A 21398-nucleotide genomic window follows, 5' to 3' on the forward strand; every position below is an offset into this window, starting at 1 on the left:
AAGAGGATCTGTATAAAGGGGATTTTCATGTAGCACAACTGTAGGAAGTGAAAAGTGGTTGTGCTGCTGCTCTCTCCATCTCTCTGGAGTCACAGGATGATTCCTGTCTGCTCCCTGGAACCACGTACCAGTGACTCCCAAAGACACTTGCCTCTGGAAAGCACCCAGTTCTATTCCCCCACAGCCAGGGCCAGGCCTCTCCAGTGGCCTCAGCATCCATGGCTCTGGTCCTGGCCCCAACTCCAAGTGACCCACTGCTTCATTGCCCAACATCATGGAATCAGCCTCTCTGTTCGATTCAGAGTGTCTAGCATGAAAATCCATTTGGTTCTGGATGGGTCAAATATCCACTCCTGCTCCAATCATCTAAGGCCTAGATGCGAGTAGAGGGTAGGGTGTTATATACATGGTTGCCTCTTTTACCAGACACTAGGGCAGGGAGAGAGAGAGAGAGAGACAGACAGACAGACACATACACACAAATAAAAGCTGCAGCACTAGGGTATTGAGTGCTAATGCTCTGGAATACAAAGGAGGTCACCAAAACATGTCATTCTCTCTGTGTCTCTCTCCCCCCACCCCAATCTATACCTCCCCTGGCCACCACTCCACTTCTACACCTCTTTCACAACCCCTACTTTACTCCCCCTCCTCCAGTCAACACCCCTATCACTGAAGTTGTTCCTAAAGGTACCACTGTCTCACCTCCTTCCCCCACTCTTCCCAGCCTTCTTCCCCTACCACCCCAGCCCTTGCCACCTCAAGCCTTCCCTCTGAAAATTAATTCACCATTGAGATATGCATGCTTCGGTTCTATTTTGCATTTCTGCACTCAATGAGGTTTTTGCAGCCAGATTCCTCTCCCACAGTCGAAGCAAGTATCCCTCCATGAAAAATTCACAGCGTTACACCAAGGGCAGTCCCAGTCCCCTGGCCTGCGATATACTGGAGGTCTTCTTTGCTGATGAGGTTCGGAGTATCTCCTGTCTCTTGGGGGCTCTTGAGGGTCTACTCTTTGGGGCCCCCCATCAGACCACAGGCTAGTATCAAAGGCCCCCCAGTCCAAAGGCAGCTGAGTCGGAACTGGTACTGTGACTGTTGCTTGTGGAAGGGATATAGTGGGTATGCCTGAGAAGGAGGGAAAAGGGCTTGAGTATGAGTATGTGAATGAGGCAGGGAGCTGGACAGGAAGAGGTTCTGGTGAGGCTCTGGACCAGGGGTTCATGGTTCCAGAGAAATAAGGCGTGGTTGTTTCTACCGACCTGAGATCTTCCTCCTTCTGCCCCCAATAGGTGTAATTTTCCTGATCAGCATCTCCGAGGAGCTGCAGGAGGATTCTCTCCAGCTCCTCCGTGGGCTCCATGGAGGCAGCCCCGGCCTCCACGTGGGGGGACTCTGCCTCCATGGGGGCAGCCCCAGCCTCCACGGGGGGAGCCTCGGCCCCCACGGGAGCAGCCATAGCCTCCACGGGGGGAGACCCAGCCTCCACTGGGGAAGCCATGGCCTCCACAGGGGCAGCCACAGCCTCCACATCCCTCTGCTCTTCTTCTGCTCCTTTTCCTCCAGCAGCACCAGCAGCAGCCACCACTGCTTCTTCTTCTCCTCACCTGCTCCTTCTGTGCAAACCCCTCCGGCAGTGGCCAGGCCTGGCCCCCCTGCCCCCTGCTCCCACTCATGGGGAGACGCCAGCTCCTGGAGAGAAGTGGGCAGGGCTGAGGTCTGTTCTGGGGGCAAGGCAGGAGCACTGAGCAGGGTAGGACGGAGCTACCAGGTGGGAAGGGCGGGGCAGGGCGAAGCCATGGAGCAGGGTGGAGAGGGGTGGGAATGGGGTGGGGCAGTGGTGCTGGGCAGGGACCAGTTGAGGCATCTTACTGCATGGAGGAGGTGCTTCCAACTCACCCTGTCTCGCTCTTTCTGCACCTCCACGAAGCTGGTCTGGGACATTCTTAGCCGGGAGGCCGCCTCCTTGCGTTCCGTCTCCTGCTGTGCCTTGAGCTCCTTCAGGTCTGACGCCAAGGCCTGTGCAGCTGATTTGTGCAGTTTGGCGAAGCCGTGCAGCCACCACACCCTGTGCCTCTGTAGCTGTGCCTGCCTGCGGGCAAAGCGCACGCCCAGGCCAGGCTGCCCCAGGTGCAGGCCTCTTTGACCTCACTGGGCACCTCGCTGTCCTCCAGGATGGCCCTCAACTTGTCTTCCACCTCCTCCCAGGATAAGGATATATTCTCAAGATAGAACTCGGGGCCTTTCGTGTGCCTGGCCATTTTCTCGTTGATGAAGGCCACCACGTTGCTGTGCCGGAACCCACTACTGGGGTCCTCAGGTCTCAAGGCCATGATTGCCTAGGGGTTTAACGGTTTCACTAGCCCTGTGTGGATGGAGCAGCCAATAGGTTCCTTTCCTCCCCCTTCGCCCCTCCCCTCATCGTCTTCTCCCACCCTCTTGCCCCCGCCCTCCCGGCTCTGACAAGACCATCCTAATGACCGTCTGACAGGCTTGTCCTACTCTAGGACTACTCCCACCAGGCCTCACCTCTTCAGCCAGGGCCAGAGGAAGTACAGGCCAACCCCGCTGTCTTAACACGCCTGAAGAGAGAGGAGGATCTCTCTCCCTCCTAAGGCTCCGGGGAAAGGAAGACTCAAAGCCAACGTTGGCTTTTACTCTGGGACTGTTCCAATTTTCGGAGACACCAGGGGTGGAAGGGAGTGAGTGAGGAAGGCCCCTGCCACTCCATTGGGATATAAGGGAACCTGCCACATGGTTGGGAGCCCTTAAAGGTCTGAAGAAACAGGAGTGGTCAGAAAAGACTTAGAACCAAGAAAAGTAAGCCCTTATAATCAAGGCAAAAATATCCCACTTCTCCCTCCCTCTTGACAATGGTTTGTCCCACGCCAACGGCTAGCAGGGACCCTCCTCGAGGTTGAAGGGGAATAATAGGTGTGTTCTAGAACATGAAAAAGCTCCCAACCCATGAAAATTCTGTAGCTCCTTTTCCAGACTCCTACATCCTAGTAAACAGGTTAGTGACCTTTTTCTGAAACGGGCAAGATAGCAGGAATTTGAGGCTTTGTGGGCAAAAGATTATCCCAACTACTTGTAGCACAAAAGCAGCCATAAATAATACCTGAAGAAATGACCATGGCCATGTTCTAATAAAAGTTCATATTTAAAACCAGGCAGTTGGCATGATTTGCCCTGTAGGTGTCAAACTCCCAATCTAGATTCACATTTCATACATGTCCTACAGATACACACAATCAAAATGTTCATGATATAACTCCCCCTTTTCCCTGTTAAAAGCAAAACGTTAGACAAAGTTAACAGTTTGTTTAAACACACACACACACACACACACAAACAAAACAAAACAAAACAAAAAAACGAGTCATGAATTTGTCAGTAATCAGAACCAGAAGAGTTTCAGAGAGCTATTCCCAGCAGCATGAGAAGTGAGTTTTTATAGGCTAAATTTGGACACAAAGGAGAAAAATCACCTGATTGGTTACAGCAAGGCATGTGCCTTATTTGGACATGGTCTCATCACTTGACTGCCTGTAATTAGCTGGAGCCTGGCTAGTTGTGTTTGGCTGAAATTAGGCTGTCTTTTATACAGTTTATGTTAAGTTTCAGTCTGTTTAAATGCTAAATTAGGTTGCAGTTTGTTAGATAGGAACTCAAAGTATGGAAACAGCTTCAAACTAATGGTCTCTTTCTTATTTTAATATATGCAGGAGATGATTCCCCTCCTAAATTCCTATGTAGCCCAATACAGAAACCTCAAAATCAAATTTTTAAGTCACCTACTCTTCATACCTACCCTTAAAAACAAGTCAAGTAAGAGACCAAATCTTGTTGCTGTGACCTCAGAAACTTCTAAGACATCCATGCCCACTTAGGGAATGTCCATGTCACTTCCCAAATAATCTTCCTGTCTTTAATTTCTTTATAATCCCTAATCACTTCCTAATCTTTCCTATGATCATGCTTCTCTTAAGCTTAAAAACATTTGATGGCTCCTTGTGACACACTCCTTGTCCTGACATTAGAATCTCACCCCAGGATACTATTCTAATTTAACTCTCTTGACTCTGTTATCCACCATCATTTATGTACCTAAGGGACTAAGCCATACAGGGATACGCTGATTTGGGGGTTTTAAGTTATTTTCCCTTCTGAAAAAATCAGAGCATTCATTTTTTATTATATGGGCATTATGTTCTATTCTATGAACTACATTTAAAAAGACAGTATTTCTTCTCTAAGGGTCTTTTGTCAGATAATTAGAGAGGAAAAAGACAATAAATCAGGCATTAAAATATTACCTAAGATGGTAGTTAAACCCCAGAGGCATAAAGTCCCACCATTTAAATGCTGTTTTTCGATGCTGTCTTGTGATTTCTTTCCCTCTCAGCTTGTATATATTTTTTTTTATCAGCAATCGGTGGAAAGGGTTCGTGTTTTGGCTTATTCTAGAGTGACTTCTATAGAAAGAGCATCCAGAAGATAATGTAGCAAAGAGAATGGTGAGGAAAGGGGGAGAGACTGGAGTCAGGAAGGCCCATTAGGGAGATGCTAAAGCAATTCAAGAAGTAAACTAAAGCAGTGGAAATAGGGACGGAAAGAATAGTGTAGAGAGCCATATGGTAGATAGAATGTATAGGGATATCAGGGACAAGGATGAGGGAATGCTGAGGATAATGCCCAGGTATCTGGTATAGGGTTCTAAGTAGATAGCGCTGTTATTGACTTAGATGGAGAATGAAGAATACTTTTTTGGGATGAGTTCACCTTTAGACATATTGACATTAAAATACCAGTTGGGGCCGTGTGCAGTGCTCACGCCTGTAATCCCAGCACTTTGGGAGGCCAAGGTGGGTGGATCACCTGAGGTCAGGAGTTGGAGACCAGCCTAGCAAACATGACAAAATCCTGTCTCTACTAAAAATACAAAAATTAGCTGGGCATGATGGCACACGCCTGTAGTCCCAGCTACTGAGGCACAAGAACCGCTTGTACCTGGGAGGCGGAGGTTGCAGTGAGCCAAGATCATGCCACTGCACTCCAGCCTGGGCAACAAAGCGAGACTCAGTGTCAAAAAAAAAAAAAAAAAAAAAAAAAAAAACCTGTGGGCATGCTGGTGGAGATACTCAGTAGGCAGTTTGATATATGAGTCTAGAACTTAGGAGAGACATCAGAGCTGCAGATGTAGTATTGAGAGGTGAAAGCTGTATTTACAGCAGTGGTTGAAATAAGGGACAGAATATGGAACAGACGAGTAGAGAGCTGAGGACAGAACCCTGGCCTGACTTCATGGATCTCCTCCTTTCTACAGCTGTGTGCTACCATTGGTGATTTTATAGTAGTCCCCCTTACTCCTTTGTGTTCTTGTCTACTAACTTCAGAACATCTTTTACCTTATTTCTTTTATTCCCTCTATAATACTTTAAACATGAACTTCAGTTTGTGATTAGTTGTCTGTTTATGCTGCCATTCTTCCATTTCTACTTATAAACACTTAGGAAATTAAAAGTAAATTGTTTCTTTTAGCAGCCTGGAGGAGGGAGAAAGTGAAGACAGAGAAACCTGTTAGGAGGTTCCTTCAACAGTGCAGTCAAAACATGATTAGGGTTTTAACTGTGGCAGGACCTCGATGAGATGTCAGATGAGGAGAGATTTTTGACATACAGTTAGCATGACTTGTTAACTAATTGTATTAATATATGAGAAATAAATATGGATGTTGAAGTAGAAAATGATTTTGAGGCATTTGACTTGAGAAACTAGGTTTTGTGACAAGTGATGCTTCAAACCATAATAGATATGAGGAAAAACAGACTATAGAGAAGAGATAAATTCAGTTTTAGATTGACAAATGCCTTCGTGATAGTTATATTGAATTATAGTTGAATGGCTGTACTGGGCTGGAAGTTAGGTGAGAGGAAAAACTAGAGATATGTGTTATAAATTTGGGTGTTTTCAGTGCTCAGTTTTTGGCTTAAGACCTCATGCTTCAATAAAATTGCTGGAGATGAAGGTTGGAAGGAGAGAATAAGCAGGACAAAAACAAACAAACAAACAAACAAAAACAGAGGAAGGAATCTCGAGGTCTTGGAAAGGGTAGCAAATACCTTTAGGGATAGGATAAGGGAGAACAAGCAGTAGGAGTAGTCAGAGTAGACAATCAAAAAAGGGAGATATTTTAGACCTAAGGAGAGATTTGGAAGGTAAAAAGAGTGTTACTAGTTTCATATAATGCACAGAGGTTGCATAGGATGAGGGTGAACAAGAGGTCATTAGATTTAGCTAAGAAGATAGCCTTAGTGATTCAAGTGATGAGAGTCAATAGAAAGGTGAGGCAGGTGCCAGATGATAGGAGATCATAGAATGAAATTAGAGGAACAAGTAGAAATTTTGAATACTGACTAGTCTTTCAAGATCTCTGACACAGTAGAGAATTCTACCACCAGGAGTCAGAAAATAGATCGTGGAAGCATACGATATGACAGCTTATTTGGTGAGACAACTAAGTTATACAATTTTCAACACAAAGACAGGGAAAATAATCTGGTATTTACTGTATAAAGAAAGAGGTAATCATATGTAAAGAAGACTCTGTGTTTTGAAGAGTTTGCATTGTGACCCAGGAAATGAGGCCAAACCTTTGTGAATTCTATGATAATAACTATGAAATAGCATATTGACAGATGCAAAAATATCAGTGTAATCTGATATTTATAGTTAAAGAGTGAATAAGTGAGAAATAGTTATTAAAGTCAGTGAAATTGGTTAGGGAAGGATTTCTGGAGGAGAGTTATGTTCTTGTTCTTAGTAGAAACATTGGAGTTCTCCAAAGATTTATGAAGACCTTTCTGGTTGTAGTATGATGTGTCTCAGATTACCGTTCTTAAAATTGTCTTCATCTAAACAGAAAGCAGGAATCACTCATACTATGATGCGGAAAATGGTGGTGTCAGGGAACCTTTCAAATTACCTTCATTATTACCTTACCTTTATCCACATCCTCAATCATTGGCAGTCAGATTTTGAACAAGCTGCCTGTACCCTTAGGTGGCATATTACAATTGCCTTTCCCTTAGGAATGGTAACATGAGCTCACCACTAGAATAATCTACAAATCCTAGTTATATATAAATGGATTGTTACATATATATGTACTGTATACTTTTTTTCTTGAGTAGGTTTCTAACTTTAATGCACAGTTTCCAAATAAATTATAGTTTGCTTTGAATTCAAGGTGAAGAATATTTTGATGACAAAAATTTTATTTTGAGTGAGTAGTTTTTAAAATACACATAAAGTTTACTATAACCTTGTCCACGAGCTACTTTTTAAAAAAACAATAACAACAAGAAGAAAACAAAACATCTTTGATTCACTTTATGGGTTGGGTTGGGAATCGGTAGATAGTGTGATAATAGTGGTGATGATGTTAAAGGAAATTAATTTTTATTGAGCACTTAGTATATGCCAGGCACTGTGCTATGAGCTTTAAATGAATTATCTCATTGGTAGGAGAGAATTCTCCATGGGGTTCTTGCAATTTTTTTTTCTTTTTTTGAGACAGTCACCCAGACTGGAGTGCAATGGCACGATCTCAGCTCACTGCAACCTCCACGTCTCAAGTTCAAGCGATTCTCCCATCTCAGCCTACCAAGTAGCTGAGATTACAGGCACCCACCATCATACCCAGCTAATTTTTTAGAGACAGGATTTCACCATGTTGGCCAGCCTGGTCTTGAACTCCTGACCTCAGGTGATCTGCCTGCCTCAGCCCCCCAAAGTGTTGGGATTACAGGTGTGAACCACCATGCCTGGCCAAATAATAGCCTTAGAAGACAGAAATAGTGTCTATCACTAGAGCAAAAGGCAGGTTTGCTTATAGCCTTGGAAAATACAGTTAGTATCTGCCTCTGGAACAAAGGGCAGACATGCTTATGGCCCATTATAAGAAATTTGTGTTTCTTAAGCTTGAGGTTCTTTTGTAATACAACCCACTACTTCTACAAGTGTCACCTGATCCTCTTTGTATTATCCTATGGGAATTGAGTTTGCATAAGCAACACAAATACTGATACTTTGGCTACTGTCATTGTTGCAATTAACTGTTTATCATTTCTGATCTAGGATTCTTGTGTCTTCTACCAGTTTCCATGAAACTAGCAGGCTAAATTTTTAGTGCATAAGTAAGGTAAATTCTCAGACCCTTTACCATTATTTCTTTTCTTTTCTTTTTTCTTTTGTTTTTTTGAGACAGAGTTTCACTCCGTTGCTCAGGCTGGAGTGCAATGGCGTGATCTCAGCTCACTGCAACCTCCGCCTCCGGGTTCAAGTGATCCTCATGCCTCAGCCTCCCAAGTAGCTGGGATTACAAGAGCATACTACCATGCCAACTATTTTTTTGTTCTGTATTTTTAGTAGAGACAGAGTTTTGTTATGTTGGCCAGGCTGGTCTCGAACTCCTGTCCACAAGTGATCCACCCGCTTGGCCTCCCAAAGTGCTGGGAATACAGGTGTGAGCCACTGGGCCTGGCCCCCTTTACCATTCTTAACACTTGCATAATAAAACAATCCTCTAAAGATAGCTGCTTTTGTTATTCTCATTCCACATATACCAAAAACTGAGATTTAGTCACCCATGCAAAGATTCATAGGTAAGACATTATAGAGCTGGGATTTGAACCCAAGTCTAACTCTAAAAGCTGCATTATCAAGCAGTAAGCTACTCAAGTCCTTGGATTGACCTTTTATCTGACTGCATCATGAACTATAAGAAAGTTATGCTTAAATAATTCTGGGTTGCAGATTATGAGTGTCATGTCAAAGGCTGAATGTTCATGTCAGCAGGAGATAAGAACAGTTAAAAAATTATGATATGTTTATGCCCCCACAAATCCTTGTTTGTTTAATTTCCAGGTTTATACCTTATGGAAAAATGTACATAAACTTAAAACCTATTATATTGACATTTTTACAGGCTAGAGATATCATCTATGAGTGACGGCATTCTTTGTTTTGTTTTGTTTTCTAAACCAACAAAAATCCCTGAGCTCTTTACAACTCTACAAGCCTAGAAGTAAGATGATTTACTTAAGACTAAAAGTGACAAAAGTGAATTCATTCAATAGATCCTGTTTCCCCAAACTTCTTATTAGCATAGATATTTTTATCTTTATATTAGGTTTACATCTGCTTTTCAATGTATATAAACAGCATGGCACATAGAAGGTGCCCATTAATGTCATTTGAATGATTCTAAAGGGTTCTGGGTCTTCAAAGAATGGTAATATTAATACACAGTTCAGGGCTTTGACCATCTTTGCTCTTTTAATGCATTAACATTGCAAGTTTGCAGTTTTGTGTAATTATTTCTGCAGTCATCTGAAAGTCCCCTTTCCAATCAAGCTTAAAAGATTTTTCAATAAAACTTTCTTATTTTTCTTTTTTTAATATTTTCAATTTAAACTTTTTTAAATAAGGTAAAATATACATATGTAATTTACCATCCTTACCATTTTAGATGTACAGTTCAGCTGTAATAATACTTATGCTTTCCTCCCTTAATCCTCCTTTACTAGAAACCTTATTTTTCTTTTTATTTTTTATTTTTATTTTTTATTTTTTTTTAACAGTTAACAACTTTGGTTCTTTTTTTATTATTATTTTTTATTTTTTATTTTTATTTTTATTTTTTATATACTTTAAGTTCTAGGGTACATGTGCATGACGTTTATATCATGTATAACTCCCGAATGCAATCCCTCCCTCCTCCCCCCTCCCCATGATAGGCCCCAGTGTGTGATGTTCCCCTTCCCTCCAAGTGATCTCATTGTTCAGTTCCCACCTATGAGTGAGAACATGCGGTGTTTGGTTTTCTCTTCTTGATAGTTTGCTAAGAATGATGGTTTCCAGCTGCATCCATGTCCCTACAAAGGACGCAAACTCATCCTTTTTGATGGCTGCATAGTATTCCATGGTGTATATGTGCCACATTTTCTTAATCCAGTCTGTCACAGATGGACATTTGGGTTGATTCCAAGTCTTTGCTATTGTGAATAGTGCCGCAATAAACATACGTGTGCATGTGTCTTTGTAGTAGAGTAATTTATAATCCTTGGGTATATACCCAGTAGTGGGATGGCTGGGTCATATGGTACATCTAGTTCTAGATCCTTGAGGAATCGCCATACTGTTTTCCATAATGGTTGAACTAGTTTACAATCCCACCAACAGTGTAAAAGTGTTCCTATTTCTCCACATCCTCTCCAACACCTGTTGTTTCCTGACTTTTTAATGATTGCCATTCTAACTGGTGTGAGATGGTATCTCATTGTGGTTTTGATTTGCATTTCTCTGATGGCGAGTGATGATGAGCATTTTTCATGTGTCTGTTGGCTGTATGGATGTCTTCTTTTGAGAAATGTCTGTTCATATCCTTTGCCACTTTTTGATGGGGTTGTTTGTTTTTTTCTTGTATATTTTTTTGAGTTCTTTGTAGATTCTGGATATTAGCCCTTTGTCAGATGAGTAGGTTGCAAAAATTTTTTCCCATTCTTTAGGTTGCCTGTTCACTCTGATGGTAGTTTCTTTAGCTGTGCAAAAGCTCTTTAGTTTAATTAGATCCCATGTGTCAATTTTTGCTTTTGCTGCCGTTGCTTTTGGTGTTTTAGACATGAGTCCTTGCCCATGCCTATGTCCTGAATGGTACTACCTAGATTTTCTTCTAGGGTTTTTATGGTATTAGGTCTAACATTTAAGTCTCTAATCCATCTTCAATTAATTTTCGTATAAGGGGTAAGGAAAGGATCCAGTTTCAGCTTTCTACTTATGGCTAGCAATTTTCCCAGCACCATTTATTAATAGGGAATCCTTTCCCCATTTCTTGTTTCTCTCAGGTTTGTCAAAGATCAGATGGCTGTAGATGTGTGGTATTATTTCTGAGGACTCTGTTCTGTTCCATTGGTCTATATCTCTGTTGTGGTACCAGTACCATGCTGTTTTGGTTACTGTAGCCTTGTAGTATAGTTTGAAGTCAGGTAGCGTGACGCCTCCAGCTTTGTCCTTTTGACTTAGGATTGTCTTGGCAATGCGGGCTCTTTTTGGTTCCATATGAACTTTAAAGCATTTTTTTCCAATTCTGTGAAGAACTCATTGGTAGCTTGATGGGGATGGCATTGAATCTATAAATACCCTTGGGCAGTATGGCCATTTTCACGATATTGATTCTTCCTATCCATGAGCATGGTATGTTCTTCCATTTGTTAGTGTCCTCTTTGATTTCACTGAGCAGTGGTTTGTAGTTCTCCTTGAAGAGGTCCTTTACATCCCTTGTAAGCTGGATTCCTAGGTATTTTCTCTTTGAAGCAATTGTGAATGGAGTTCATTCCTGATTTGGCTCTCTGCTTGTCTGTTACTGGTGTATAAGAATGCTTGTGATTTTTGCACATTAATTTTGTATCCTGAGACTTTGCTGAACTTGCTTATCAGCTTAAGGAGATTTTGGGCTGAGACATGGGGTTTTCTAATATACAATCATGTCATCTGCAAACAGGGACAATTTGACTTCTTCTTTTCCTAACTGAATACCCTTGATTTCTTTCTCTTGCCTGATTGCCCTAGCCAGAACTTCCAACACTATGTTGAATAGGAGTGGTGAGAGAGGGCATCCCTGTCTTGTGCCAGTTTTCAAAGGAATTTTTCCAGTTTTTGCCCATTCAGTATGATATTAGCTGTGGGTTTGTCATAATAGCTCTTATTATTTTGAGGTACGTTCCATCAATACCAAATTTATTGAGCGTTTTTAGCATAAAGGCTGTTGAATTTTGTCAAAAGCCTTTTCTGCATCTATTGAGATAATTATGTGGTTCTTGTCTTTGGTTCTGTTTATATGCTGGATTACGTTTATTGATTTGCGAATGTTGAACCAGCCTTGCATCCCAGGGATGAAGCCCACTTGATCATGGTGGATAAGCTTTTGATGTGCTGCTAATCCGGTTTGCCAGTATTTTATTGAGGATTTTTGCATCGATGTTCATCAGGGATATTGGTCTAAAATTCTCTTTTTTTGTTGTGTCTCTGCCAGGCTTTGGTATCAGGATGATGTTGGCCTCATAAAAAGAGTTAGGGAGGATTCCCTCTTTTTCTATTGATTGAAATAGTTTCAGAAGGAATGGTACCAGCTCCTCCTTGTACCTCTGGTAGAATTCAGCTGTGAATCCATCTGGTCCTGGACTTTTTTTGGTGGGTAGGCTATTAATTGTTGCCTCAATTTCAGAGCCTGCTATTGGTCTATTCAGGGATTCAACTTCTTCCTGGTTTAGTCTTGGGAGAGTGTAAGTGTCCAGAAATTATCCATTTCTTCTAGATTTTCTAGTTGATTTGCGTAGAGGCATTTATAGTATTCTCTGATGGTTGTTTGTATTTCTGTGGGGTCGGGCGTGATATCCCCTTTATCATTTTTTATTGCGTCTATTTGATTCCTCTCTCTTTTCTTCTTTATTAGTCTAGCTAGCGGTCTGTCAATTTTGTTGATCTTTTCAAAAAACAACTCCTGGATTCATTGATTTTTGGAGGGTTTTTTGTGTCTCTATCTCCTTCAGTTCTGCTCTGATCTTAGTTATTTCTTGCCTTCTGCTAGCTTTTGAATGTGTTTGCTCTTGCCTCTCTAGTTCTTTTAATTGTGATGTTAGAGTGTCAATTTTAGATCTCTCCTGCTTTCTCTTGTGGGCATTTAGTGCTATAAATTTCCCTCTACACACTGCTTTAAATGTGTCCCAGAGATTCTGGTATGTTGTATCTTTGTTCTCATTGGTTTCAAAGAACATCTTTATTTCTGCTTTCATTTCGTTATGTACCCAGTAGTCATTCAGGAGCAGGTTGTTCAGTTTCCATGTAGTTGAGCGGTTTTGATTGAGTTTCTTAGTCCTGAGTTCTAGTTTGATTGCACTGTGGTCTGAGAGACAGTTTGTTATAATTTCTGTTCTTTTACATTTGCTGAGGAGTGCTTTACTTCCAATTATGTGGTCAATTTTGGAATAAGTGCGATGTGGTGCTGAGAAGAATGTATATTCTGTTGATTTGGGGTGGAGAGTTCTATAGATGTCTATTAGGTCCGCTTGGTGCAGAGATGAGTTCAATTCCTGGATATCCTTGTTAACTTTCTGTCTCGTTGATCTGTCTAAAAGTCTCCCATTATTATTGTATGGGAGTCTAAGTCTCTTTGTAGGTCTCTAAGGACTTGCTTTATGAATCTGGGTGCTCCTGTATTGGGTGCATAGATATTTAGGAGAGTTAGCTCTTCCTGTTGAATTGATCCCTTTACCATTATGTAATGGCCTTCTTTGTCTCTTTTGATCTTTGTTGGTTTAAAGTCTGTTTTATCAGAGACTAGGATTGCAACCCCTGCTTTTTTTTGTTCTCCATTTGCTTGGTAGATCTTCCTCCATCCCTTTATTTTGAGCCTATGTATGTCTCTGCATGTGAGATGGGTCTCCTGAATACAGCAGACTGATGGTCTTGACTATTTATCCAGTTTGCCAGTCTGTGTCTTTTAATTGGAGCATTTAGTCCATTAATATTTAAGGTTAATATTGTTATGTGTGAACTTGATCCTGTCATTATGATATTAACTGGTTATTTTGCTCGTTAGTTGATGCAGTTTCTTCCTAGCCTCGATGGTCTTTACATTTTGGCATGTTTTTGCAATGGCTGGTACCGCTTGTTCCTTTCCATGTTTAGGGCTTCCTTCAGGGTCTCTTGTAAGGCAGGCCTGGTGGTAACAAAATCTCTAAGCATTTGCTTATCTGTAAAGGATTTTATTTCTCCTTCACTGATGAAGCTTAGTTTGGCTGGATATGAAATTCTCGGTTGAAAATTCTTTTCTTTAAGAACGTTGAATATTGGCCCCCACTCTCTTCTGGCTTGTAGAGTTTCTGCCGAGAGGTCTGCTGTTATTCTGATGGGCTTCTCTTTGTGGGTAACCCGACCTTTCTCTCTGGCTGCCCTTAAGATTTTTTCCTTCATTTCAACTTTGGTGAATCTGGCAATTATGTGTCTTGGAGTTGCTCTTCTGGAGGAGTATCTTTGTGGCGTTCTCTGTATTTCCTGAATTTGAATGTTGGCCTGCCCTACTAGGTTGGGGAAGTTCTCCTGGATGATATCCTGAAGAGTGTTTTCCAACTTGGTTCCATTTTCCCCCTCACTTTCAGGCACCCCAATCAGACGTAGATTTGGTCTTTTTACATAATCCCATACTTCTTGCAGGCTTTGTTCATTTCTTTTTCTTCTTTTTTCTTTTGGTTTCTCGTCTCGCTTCATTTCATTCATTTGATCCTCAATCGCTGATACTCTTTCTTCCAGTTGATCGAGTCGGTTACTGAAGCTTGTACATTTGTCACGTATTTCTCGTGTCATGGTTTTCATCTCTGTCATTTCGTTTATGATCTTCTCTGCATTAATTAGTCTAGCTCTCAATTCTTCCACTTTTTTTTCAAGATTTTTAGTTTCTTTGCGCTGGGTACGTAATTCATCCTTTAGCTCTGAGAGGTTTGATGGACTGAAGCCTTCTTCTCTCATCTCGTCAAAGTCATCCTCTGACCAGCTTTGATCCGTTGCTGGCGATGGGCTGTGCTCCTTTGCAGGGGGAGATGCGCTCTTATTTTTTGAATTTCCAGCTTTTCTGCCCTGCTTCTTCTCTTTGTGGTTTTATCTGTCTCTGGACTTTGATGATGGTGACGTACTGATGGGGTTTTGGTATAGGTGTCCTTCCTGTTTGATAGTTTTCCGTCTGACAGTCAGAAGGACTGTCTGTTGGTCTGTTGGAGATTGCTTGAGGTTCACTCCAGACCCTGTTTGCCTGGGTATCAGCAGCAGAGGTTGCCGAAGATAGAATATTGCTGAACAGCGAGTGTACCTGTCTGATTCTTTCTTTGGACGTTTCCTCTCAGGGGTGACGCCACCCTGTGAGGTGTGGGGTGTCAGACTGCCCCTAGTGGGGAATGTCTCCCAGCTAGGCTACTCACGGGTCAGGGACCCACCTGAGCAGGCAGTCTGTCCGTTCTCAGATCTCAACCTCCGCGTTAGGAGATCCACGGCTCTCCCCAAAGCTGTCAGACAGAGTCGTTCGCGTCTGCACCGCCCTCGCTCTTTCCCCTAATGGACTGCAGCTGTGCGCTGTCCGCAGAGGTAGAGTCTACAGAGACAGTCAGGCTCCTTGAGCTGCTGTGAGCTCCACCCAGTTCGAGCTTCCCAGCGGCTTTGTTTACCTACTTAAGCCTCAGCAATGGCGGGCACCCCTCCCCCAGCCTCGCTGCTGCCTTGCGGATAGATCGCCGCAGACGGCTGTGTTAGCAGTGAGGGAGGCTCCGTGGGCGTGGGACCCTCCGGCCAGGTGTGGGATATATTCTCCTGGTGTGCCTGTTTCCTTAAAGCGCAGTATTGGGGTGGGGGTTACCCGATTTTCCAGGTGTTGTGTGTCTCAGTTCCCCTGGCTAGGAAAAGGGATTCCCTTCCCCCTTGCGCTTCCAGGTGAGGCGATGCCTCGCCCTGCTTCAGCTCACGCTGGTCAGGCTGCAGCAGCTGACCAGCACCGATTGTCCGGCACTCCCTAGAGAGATGACCCCAGTACCTCAGTTGAAAATGCAGAATCACCGTCTTCCGTGTCGCTCGCGCTGGGAGTTGGAGACTGGAGCTGTTCCTATTTGGCCATCTTGCTCCGCCCCCCCCGAAAACTTTATTTTTCTAATGATTTCTGAGAAATAGAACTTATCCAAGGGCTTGAAACCTTGTTTGTTTATTCATTTGTTTTCCTTCCTTGAATTTGCTAAAATATCAGTTGCTAGATCTTATGTTTTAAGGAGGACAGTCTTATTCAATGACTGTAGGTTGATTAATTGATGTTATATATAGTGAATCAATTCATCTTATAAAATTTCAGACAGTAAAGCTTGTTTTAGTTTGCTTATCATTAGATGGTCTCTGAAATTTGCAAGTAAAGTATTTTGAAGTGAGGATAAGACAATCAAGTAAATCAGTTAGGAAAGTTTCAACTATATCCTGAGATATTTTATCTAGGGCTTTTGATTTTTGGTACAAGAAAGATCCCTAATTTATTTAGATTATTTTCACTAGCTTAGTCCTGGTGATACGACAAGTTCACATATGCTCAAACTCTAAAACAAAACTTTAGATTTTATAGTATGGGCATGTTTTATAAATGGGAGTTAGAAAAGGAATTTGGATGTTTCATGTGTATTTTAAATTATGAGTTTTACTCTTCTCCCCAGAGAACCCAAGATTGGTCAATATTTTCCCTTAGAAATACATCTGGGGAAAAAGTTCTAATTATGACCTAAACAAGCTAACATTAAACCTTTGGAATAGAAAGTAAGATTTATTTATAAATTTTCTAATTCTTCTGTGCTATGCAAATTAACATTATTCCTTAGATATTATCTTTACACATCTGCTTTTCTATCAGCTTCCTCAAGTTGGTATGGATATCCACAAGTTAGTTTGGCTGTTAAGCAATGTTAGCATCGAGTTCTGAGAGTATCCAAGGGCTAGCAGCCAATAAACCTTGGTTCTGAACTACTGACCAGCTATGTTAGCTTGACTAAGTTCTTTGTCCTCTCTGTGTCTATGTTTTACTTCTGTAAGGGATACTTACCCTGCCCATTTTCCTGGGTTATTGGCAGAATTAAATAAGATAATAGATATAGAAATACTTGGAAAGATTACTAATGTGTGTAATTGTAAGTTGTTACTGCAGTATCATTGCAAAGGCCTTTTGCCCACATTGAGCCTGAATGTGTTCCTTGTCTTCCTCAGGATGTGAAGTAGGGAGAGAAAAAAATACCATCTCCATTCTTGCACACTCGTCAGTCTGCCTTCTCAACCTCACATAGCTCTAATTGTACCTAATGAAAGTAATATTTTTAGGTCCCAGTTGCAGGAAATATTTTAAATAGAACCTGCCTGGGGCATTTTTCAAAATAAAATCTAAATAATGCAAGATTGTTAGCATGAACTGTGCCAGGGCTGGATTACACAACTAATAAAAATCAACCTGAGTTTCAGACTGTCAGGCAGCCTTGATTATACCTCCCCCAGGTCACCTGTGGTGATAATAGGACTCACATCAGACCTTGTCTTTGAGTTCCAGGGACCTTGGTCATCCTCAATGACTTCACACTATGACTTGTTCATGAGTTAACAAAGCGGATTGTCAGCATCTATTCACATGTCAGCATCTATTCACATGTCTGCGACCAGAATGAGAATGTATACATACTGGGCCCTGGCTTAAAGTTATTTCTAGATAAGGGTTAGGAAGGACACACTTCCTCCTTCAACTCACTCATCAGCCATCTCCAGGGTAGCTTCCTTGCCCTTAACAGCACCCCAAATCAATATAAATGCTGCTGACACCGTCTACATTGTTTATACTTTGGAGAGGTTGAGGAATGAACACATGAATGGCTCTTGTCTTGTGCCTGGAAACCTGGCTTTGAGGTCTCTGGGCTTTGTTATAGAAGGCATTTGTCCTCAAGCCTGTAATCCCAGCACTTTGGGAGGCCGAGACGGGCGGATCACGAGGTCAGGAGATCGAGACCATCCTGGCTAACACGGTGAAACCCCGTCTCTACTAAAAATACAAAAAAAAAACTAGCTGGGCGAGGTGGCGGGCGCCTGTAGTCCCAGCTACTCGGGAGGCTGAGGCAGGAGAATGGTGTAACCCGGGAGGCGGAGCTTGCAGTGAGCTGAGATCCGGCCACTGCACTCCAGTCCGGGAGACAGAGCGAGACTCCGCCTCAAAAAAAAAAAAAAAAAAAAAAAAAAAAAAAAAAAAAAAAAAAAAAGAAGGCATTTGTCTAAGAAGCTCCCAGAAGTAAGTTTTGTTTGTTTGTTTGTTTTTTGAGACAGAGTCTCACTCTGTCACCCAGGCTGGAGTGCAGTGGTATGATCTCAGCTCACTGCAACCTCTGCCTCCTGGGTTCAAGTGATTCTCTGGCCTCAGCCTCCAGAGTAGCTGTGACTACAGGCACATGGCACCACGGCTGGCTAATTTTTTGTATTTTAAGTAGAGACGGGATTTTACCGTATTAAGCAGGCTGGTCTCAATCTCCTGACCTCGTGATCCACGCGCCTCGGCCTCCCAAAGTGTTGGGATTACAGGCGTTAGCCACCATGCCCAGCTAGAAGTAAACTTTTTTAAGTGGAGCCTTTACTAACTCTTTGACCTCCAAGGTTCTGGCCTCTTCCTAGTAGCTGGTACTCAGAGTACCTGGAAGTTCCTTCCTGCCTTAGCTGCTTTCTCTTGATAAACTTGTTTTTGTGACTAAGTCAGTGTATCTTTTTGATTCTCTCAGACCTACATGGCTCTCTAGTATTAGACCTTTTGCCCAACTGACCTCTTCCAGACTGTTTCCTGTGAAGTAGCACTTCTAACCCAGTGGACTATTTTAACCCACTGCTGCCAGTGTGTTGTTTTTATATTGTTCATGATTATTATATCACATGTAAATTATAAGTAGTACATATTAGATTTGTGTATTATTATACATATACAAATATTAGTTATATATGTATACATACATATTAGTTATACATATGTATATATAATTATATATATATATATATCTTTTATATATTTAACAATGCTGGCAATACCTACAATTCTAATTAGAGATACAATTGTTTGAATATCTACTTTTTGATAGATCCTGTACATTATTTAACACTTACAGTGATCTGAATAGGTCAGGTATAAAATGTAAACCTATTTTTACTCATAGTTGTATAATGAAAGGAACTACTTCCTCCCACCTCCAATGGAGCCACCATAAACAGCTTCTTATCCTCATGTTTCAGGTGAAGAAACTGAGACTCAGAGAGGTTAAACAATTTGTCCAAGGTCACAGAACTAGTTGAGCCTAGTGAGTTTTAGTTTAAAGATGATGTTTTGTTAAGAAACCACTATATCAGATTGGTCCTCTACTTTAGTCTACCCTATTTTCTACCCAGGGATAATACATTTGGGATAGTTAGCTTCTTTCAGAGCATTGAACATTTCACCTACTTCTATTATTGAGATATCTGGTCAACTCTTCTCCTTCTGTGGAGGTATAACATAATAATTGAAAAGTTTTTAACAAGTATGTCCCTTTCACCTGTATGAATGAACACCGTGGAGCAGATATGATCAAAGCCAGTAACATCAAGAACTGTTCAGAATACTTTGGATATCCAGCAGAGGTGATTATCTTTCTTCTGTGTTAGATACTTTTTAAATAACTGTAACCATTTAACTTCCCTCTATCCCCTGCCCCTGCCCATCCTTCTTGTCTTTCAGATGTAGCCAATATTTTTAATTCTTTGCCAATATGCTGCTGCACAAAACTTGGCCAATCTTTCTTCTAGTGGCTATCCACAAATACTTGCAAATTATCTGGGTCATACTTATACAAGGAATGTGATATTTGATAAACTATATACCTTCATCTGAAGGAATACGATATTTGACAAGCCATATACCTTCATCTGAAGAAAGGGGGGTATATGCCATATGGAACTGATACAAAAGTAGAAAAAAATAACTTGTCTCTCAAATAGATACCTTTTGATGCCCATTCATTTAATCAACTAACATTTTCTAAGCATCTATATCTATTCATTTAGATCCCAGGGATGGTGTAATGAACAAGAGCAACAAATTCCTTGCCCTTTTTAGTGCATACTTTAACAAATAAACAAATATTAGAAGATCAGATAAGAGCAAGTACAAAGGCCTATTGTTTGAATAGGCTTAGTGTGTTCAATGAACAGAGAAAATGCCAGTGTGGCTGCACCCTAATGAGTAAAGGAGAGAGTGTTATGTCGAGCTAGATCATGTATGGCTTTGTATGAAGCCAGGAGACTTGGAAATATTTAACACTGAAGTATTTAAAAAATGGTGAAAAAGAGCTAAGTTGATTGAGCTAAATTGATTTATCCTTCTTCTCTGAAATATATTATTATTACTACTATTGTGGCTTTAGATTCATGGCATTTAAAGAGGCTGTCCAATGTCTGACAAGAACATAAATGTTTCTTTCATTTAATCCCCACTGGGCATATCTTATACCCTTTGTGTTCCAGGAACCCATATAGAGGAAGAAATAAAAGCAAATCCCACAGTCTACATAGTGTGATGGGGTTGCATCTAAACATCAGAATTGGAGTGCTTTGATAGTTTCCTTCTCAGATGTCAGAGGCCTGAGCATAGTCAGGGGCGCTTGCCAGAAATTAACTTTACCAGAAGCCTAAGTAGGAATCATTCTTATTAACTTAGTTTGTAAACCCAAGAGGCATAGCCATCTGCGTTCCTGTGTTTTGCATGATGTCTGGGATTTAAAATTTCAGTAAGTGAGTACTAAGCAGTATGAATAGTGTCGATCATTTGGTACTGTCTTAAAATTGTTGGTTGGCATGCTAATCCTATCTGTTAAGATTGTTATTACTCAGTTATAAAGCACTTGGTTTGAATTGCCTCCCTTAGCAATTTTAGTTTTGACAGCACGTATCCCTTGATGTTTAAAACAGATATGATCCCGAAATGTCTTCCATAAAGTAAAATTAAATACTCCAACCAAGATTTACAGCTAATCTGTATAGTGTTATCAGGCTGCTTCTGATTTCTTCCTCACACTTTTCCATTTTCTTTTGTGTTTGACATCTTCCAGAATCCAGGTAAGGTAGAGTAGAGAAAGGTCATGGATTATACATAGAAAAACAAAGGCAGAATTTTTATTTATTTGTATTTATTTATTGTAGTTAATTAGATTCATTAAATATGTTTATTGAACTCACATTATTGAGAAAGTGCTAACCAAGGTACAAGAAGACAGAATTTTTGTTCAATAAATGTCCTTATGTAATGTGTTAGCCAATTAATGCCCAATTTCTAAGTGGCCTTATGATAACATTCAGGTTGAAAATTCTTTATAATGCTAGTGCTGGTTGATACAATTAATCCCAACTGACCAGACTCTAGTGGGATTTCTTCTTTATAAAAGCCCAAAATTCAACACCTGGCACATCTCAGTGAGTACCTTAAAAAGCTGAGTAGTTAACAGGTAAATTAACCTGTAAGCTAACAGATATTCTCTGGATGTTGATCTGGTTTTTAGTATGTATTCTGTGTCAGGAAATGTTGGCTGAGAAACCAATAGTAAAATTCAACAATCCCTGTAGTAACTGTTAAAGCACTGGCCACAGGGTCAGAGCAAAAATGGCTATACCTCCAGTTATAGAGAGACTTTCTCATAGGTTTTTATTATCAGATTTTCAACATTGTAATATTTATTGCTGGGAAAGATGTCAGACTATCTTACAGTTTGGAAGAT

General features: G+C 41.2%; 1 protein-coding gene and 1 long non-coding RNA gene across 2 annotated transcripts in view; one reads left to right on the forward strand and one right to left on the reverse strand.

Annotated features, from left to right (window-relative positions):
* Positions 1 to 801: 801 nt before the first annotated feature.
* TEX13A (testis expressed 13A) lies at positions 802 to 2617 on the reverse strand. The gene is given in 5 exon segments (XM_033201988.1): positions 802 to 1602; positions 1605 to 1692; positions 1900 to 2117; positions 2120 to 2339; positions 2530 to 2617. Coding segments are annotated over 4 exon segments (1290 nt in total). The 5' UTR covers positions 2334 to 2339; positions 2530 to 2617; the 3' UTR covers positions 802 to 832.
* A 16590-nt stretch (positions 2618 to 19207) lies between these two features.
* The window catches only part of LOC117078487, a 45676-nt gene continuing 43485 nt past the window's right edge, over positions 19208 to 21398 (forward strand). The window contains exon 1 of the long non-coding RNA XR_004435010.1: positions 19208 to 19269. This is a non-coding gene — a long non-coding RNA (uncharacterized LOC117078487). The remainder of the gene's footprint in view (positions 19270 to 21398) is intronic.

This window comes from Trachypithecus francoisi, unplaced genomic scaffold (genome assembly GCF_009764315.1).
Source record: "Trachypithecus francoisi isolate TF-2019V2 unplaced genomic scaffold, Tfra_2.0 Contig00214, whole genome shotgun sequence".
NCBI lineage: Eukaryota > Metazoa > Chordata > Mammalia > Primates > Cercopithecidae > Trachypithecus > Trachypithecus francoisi.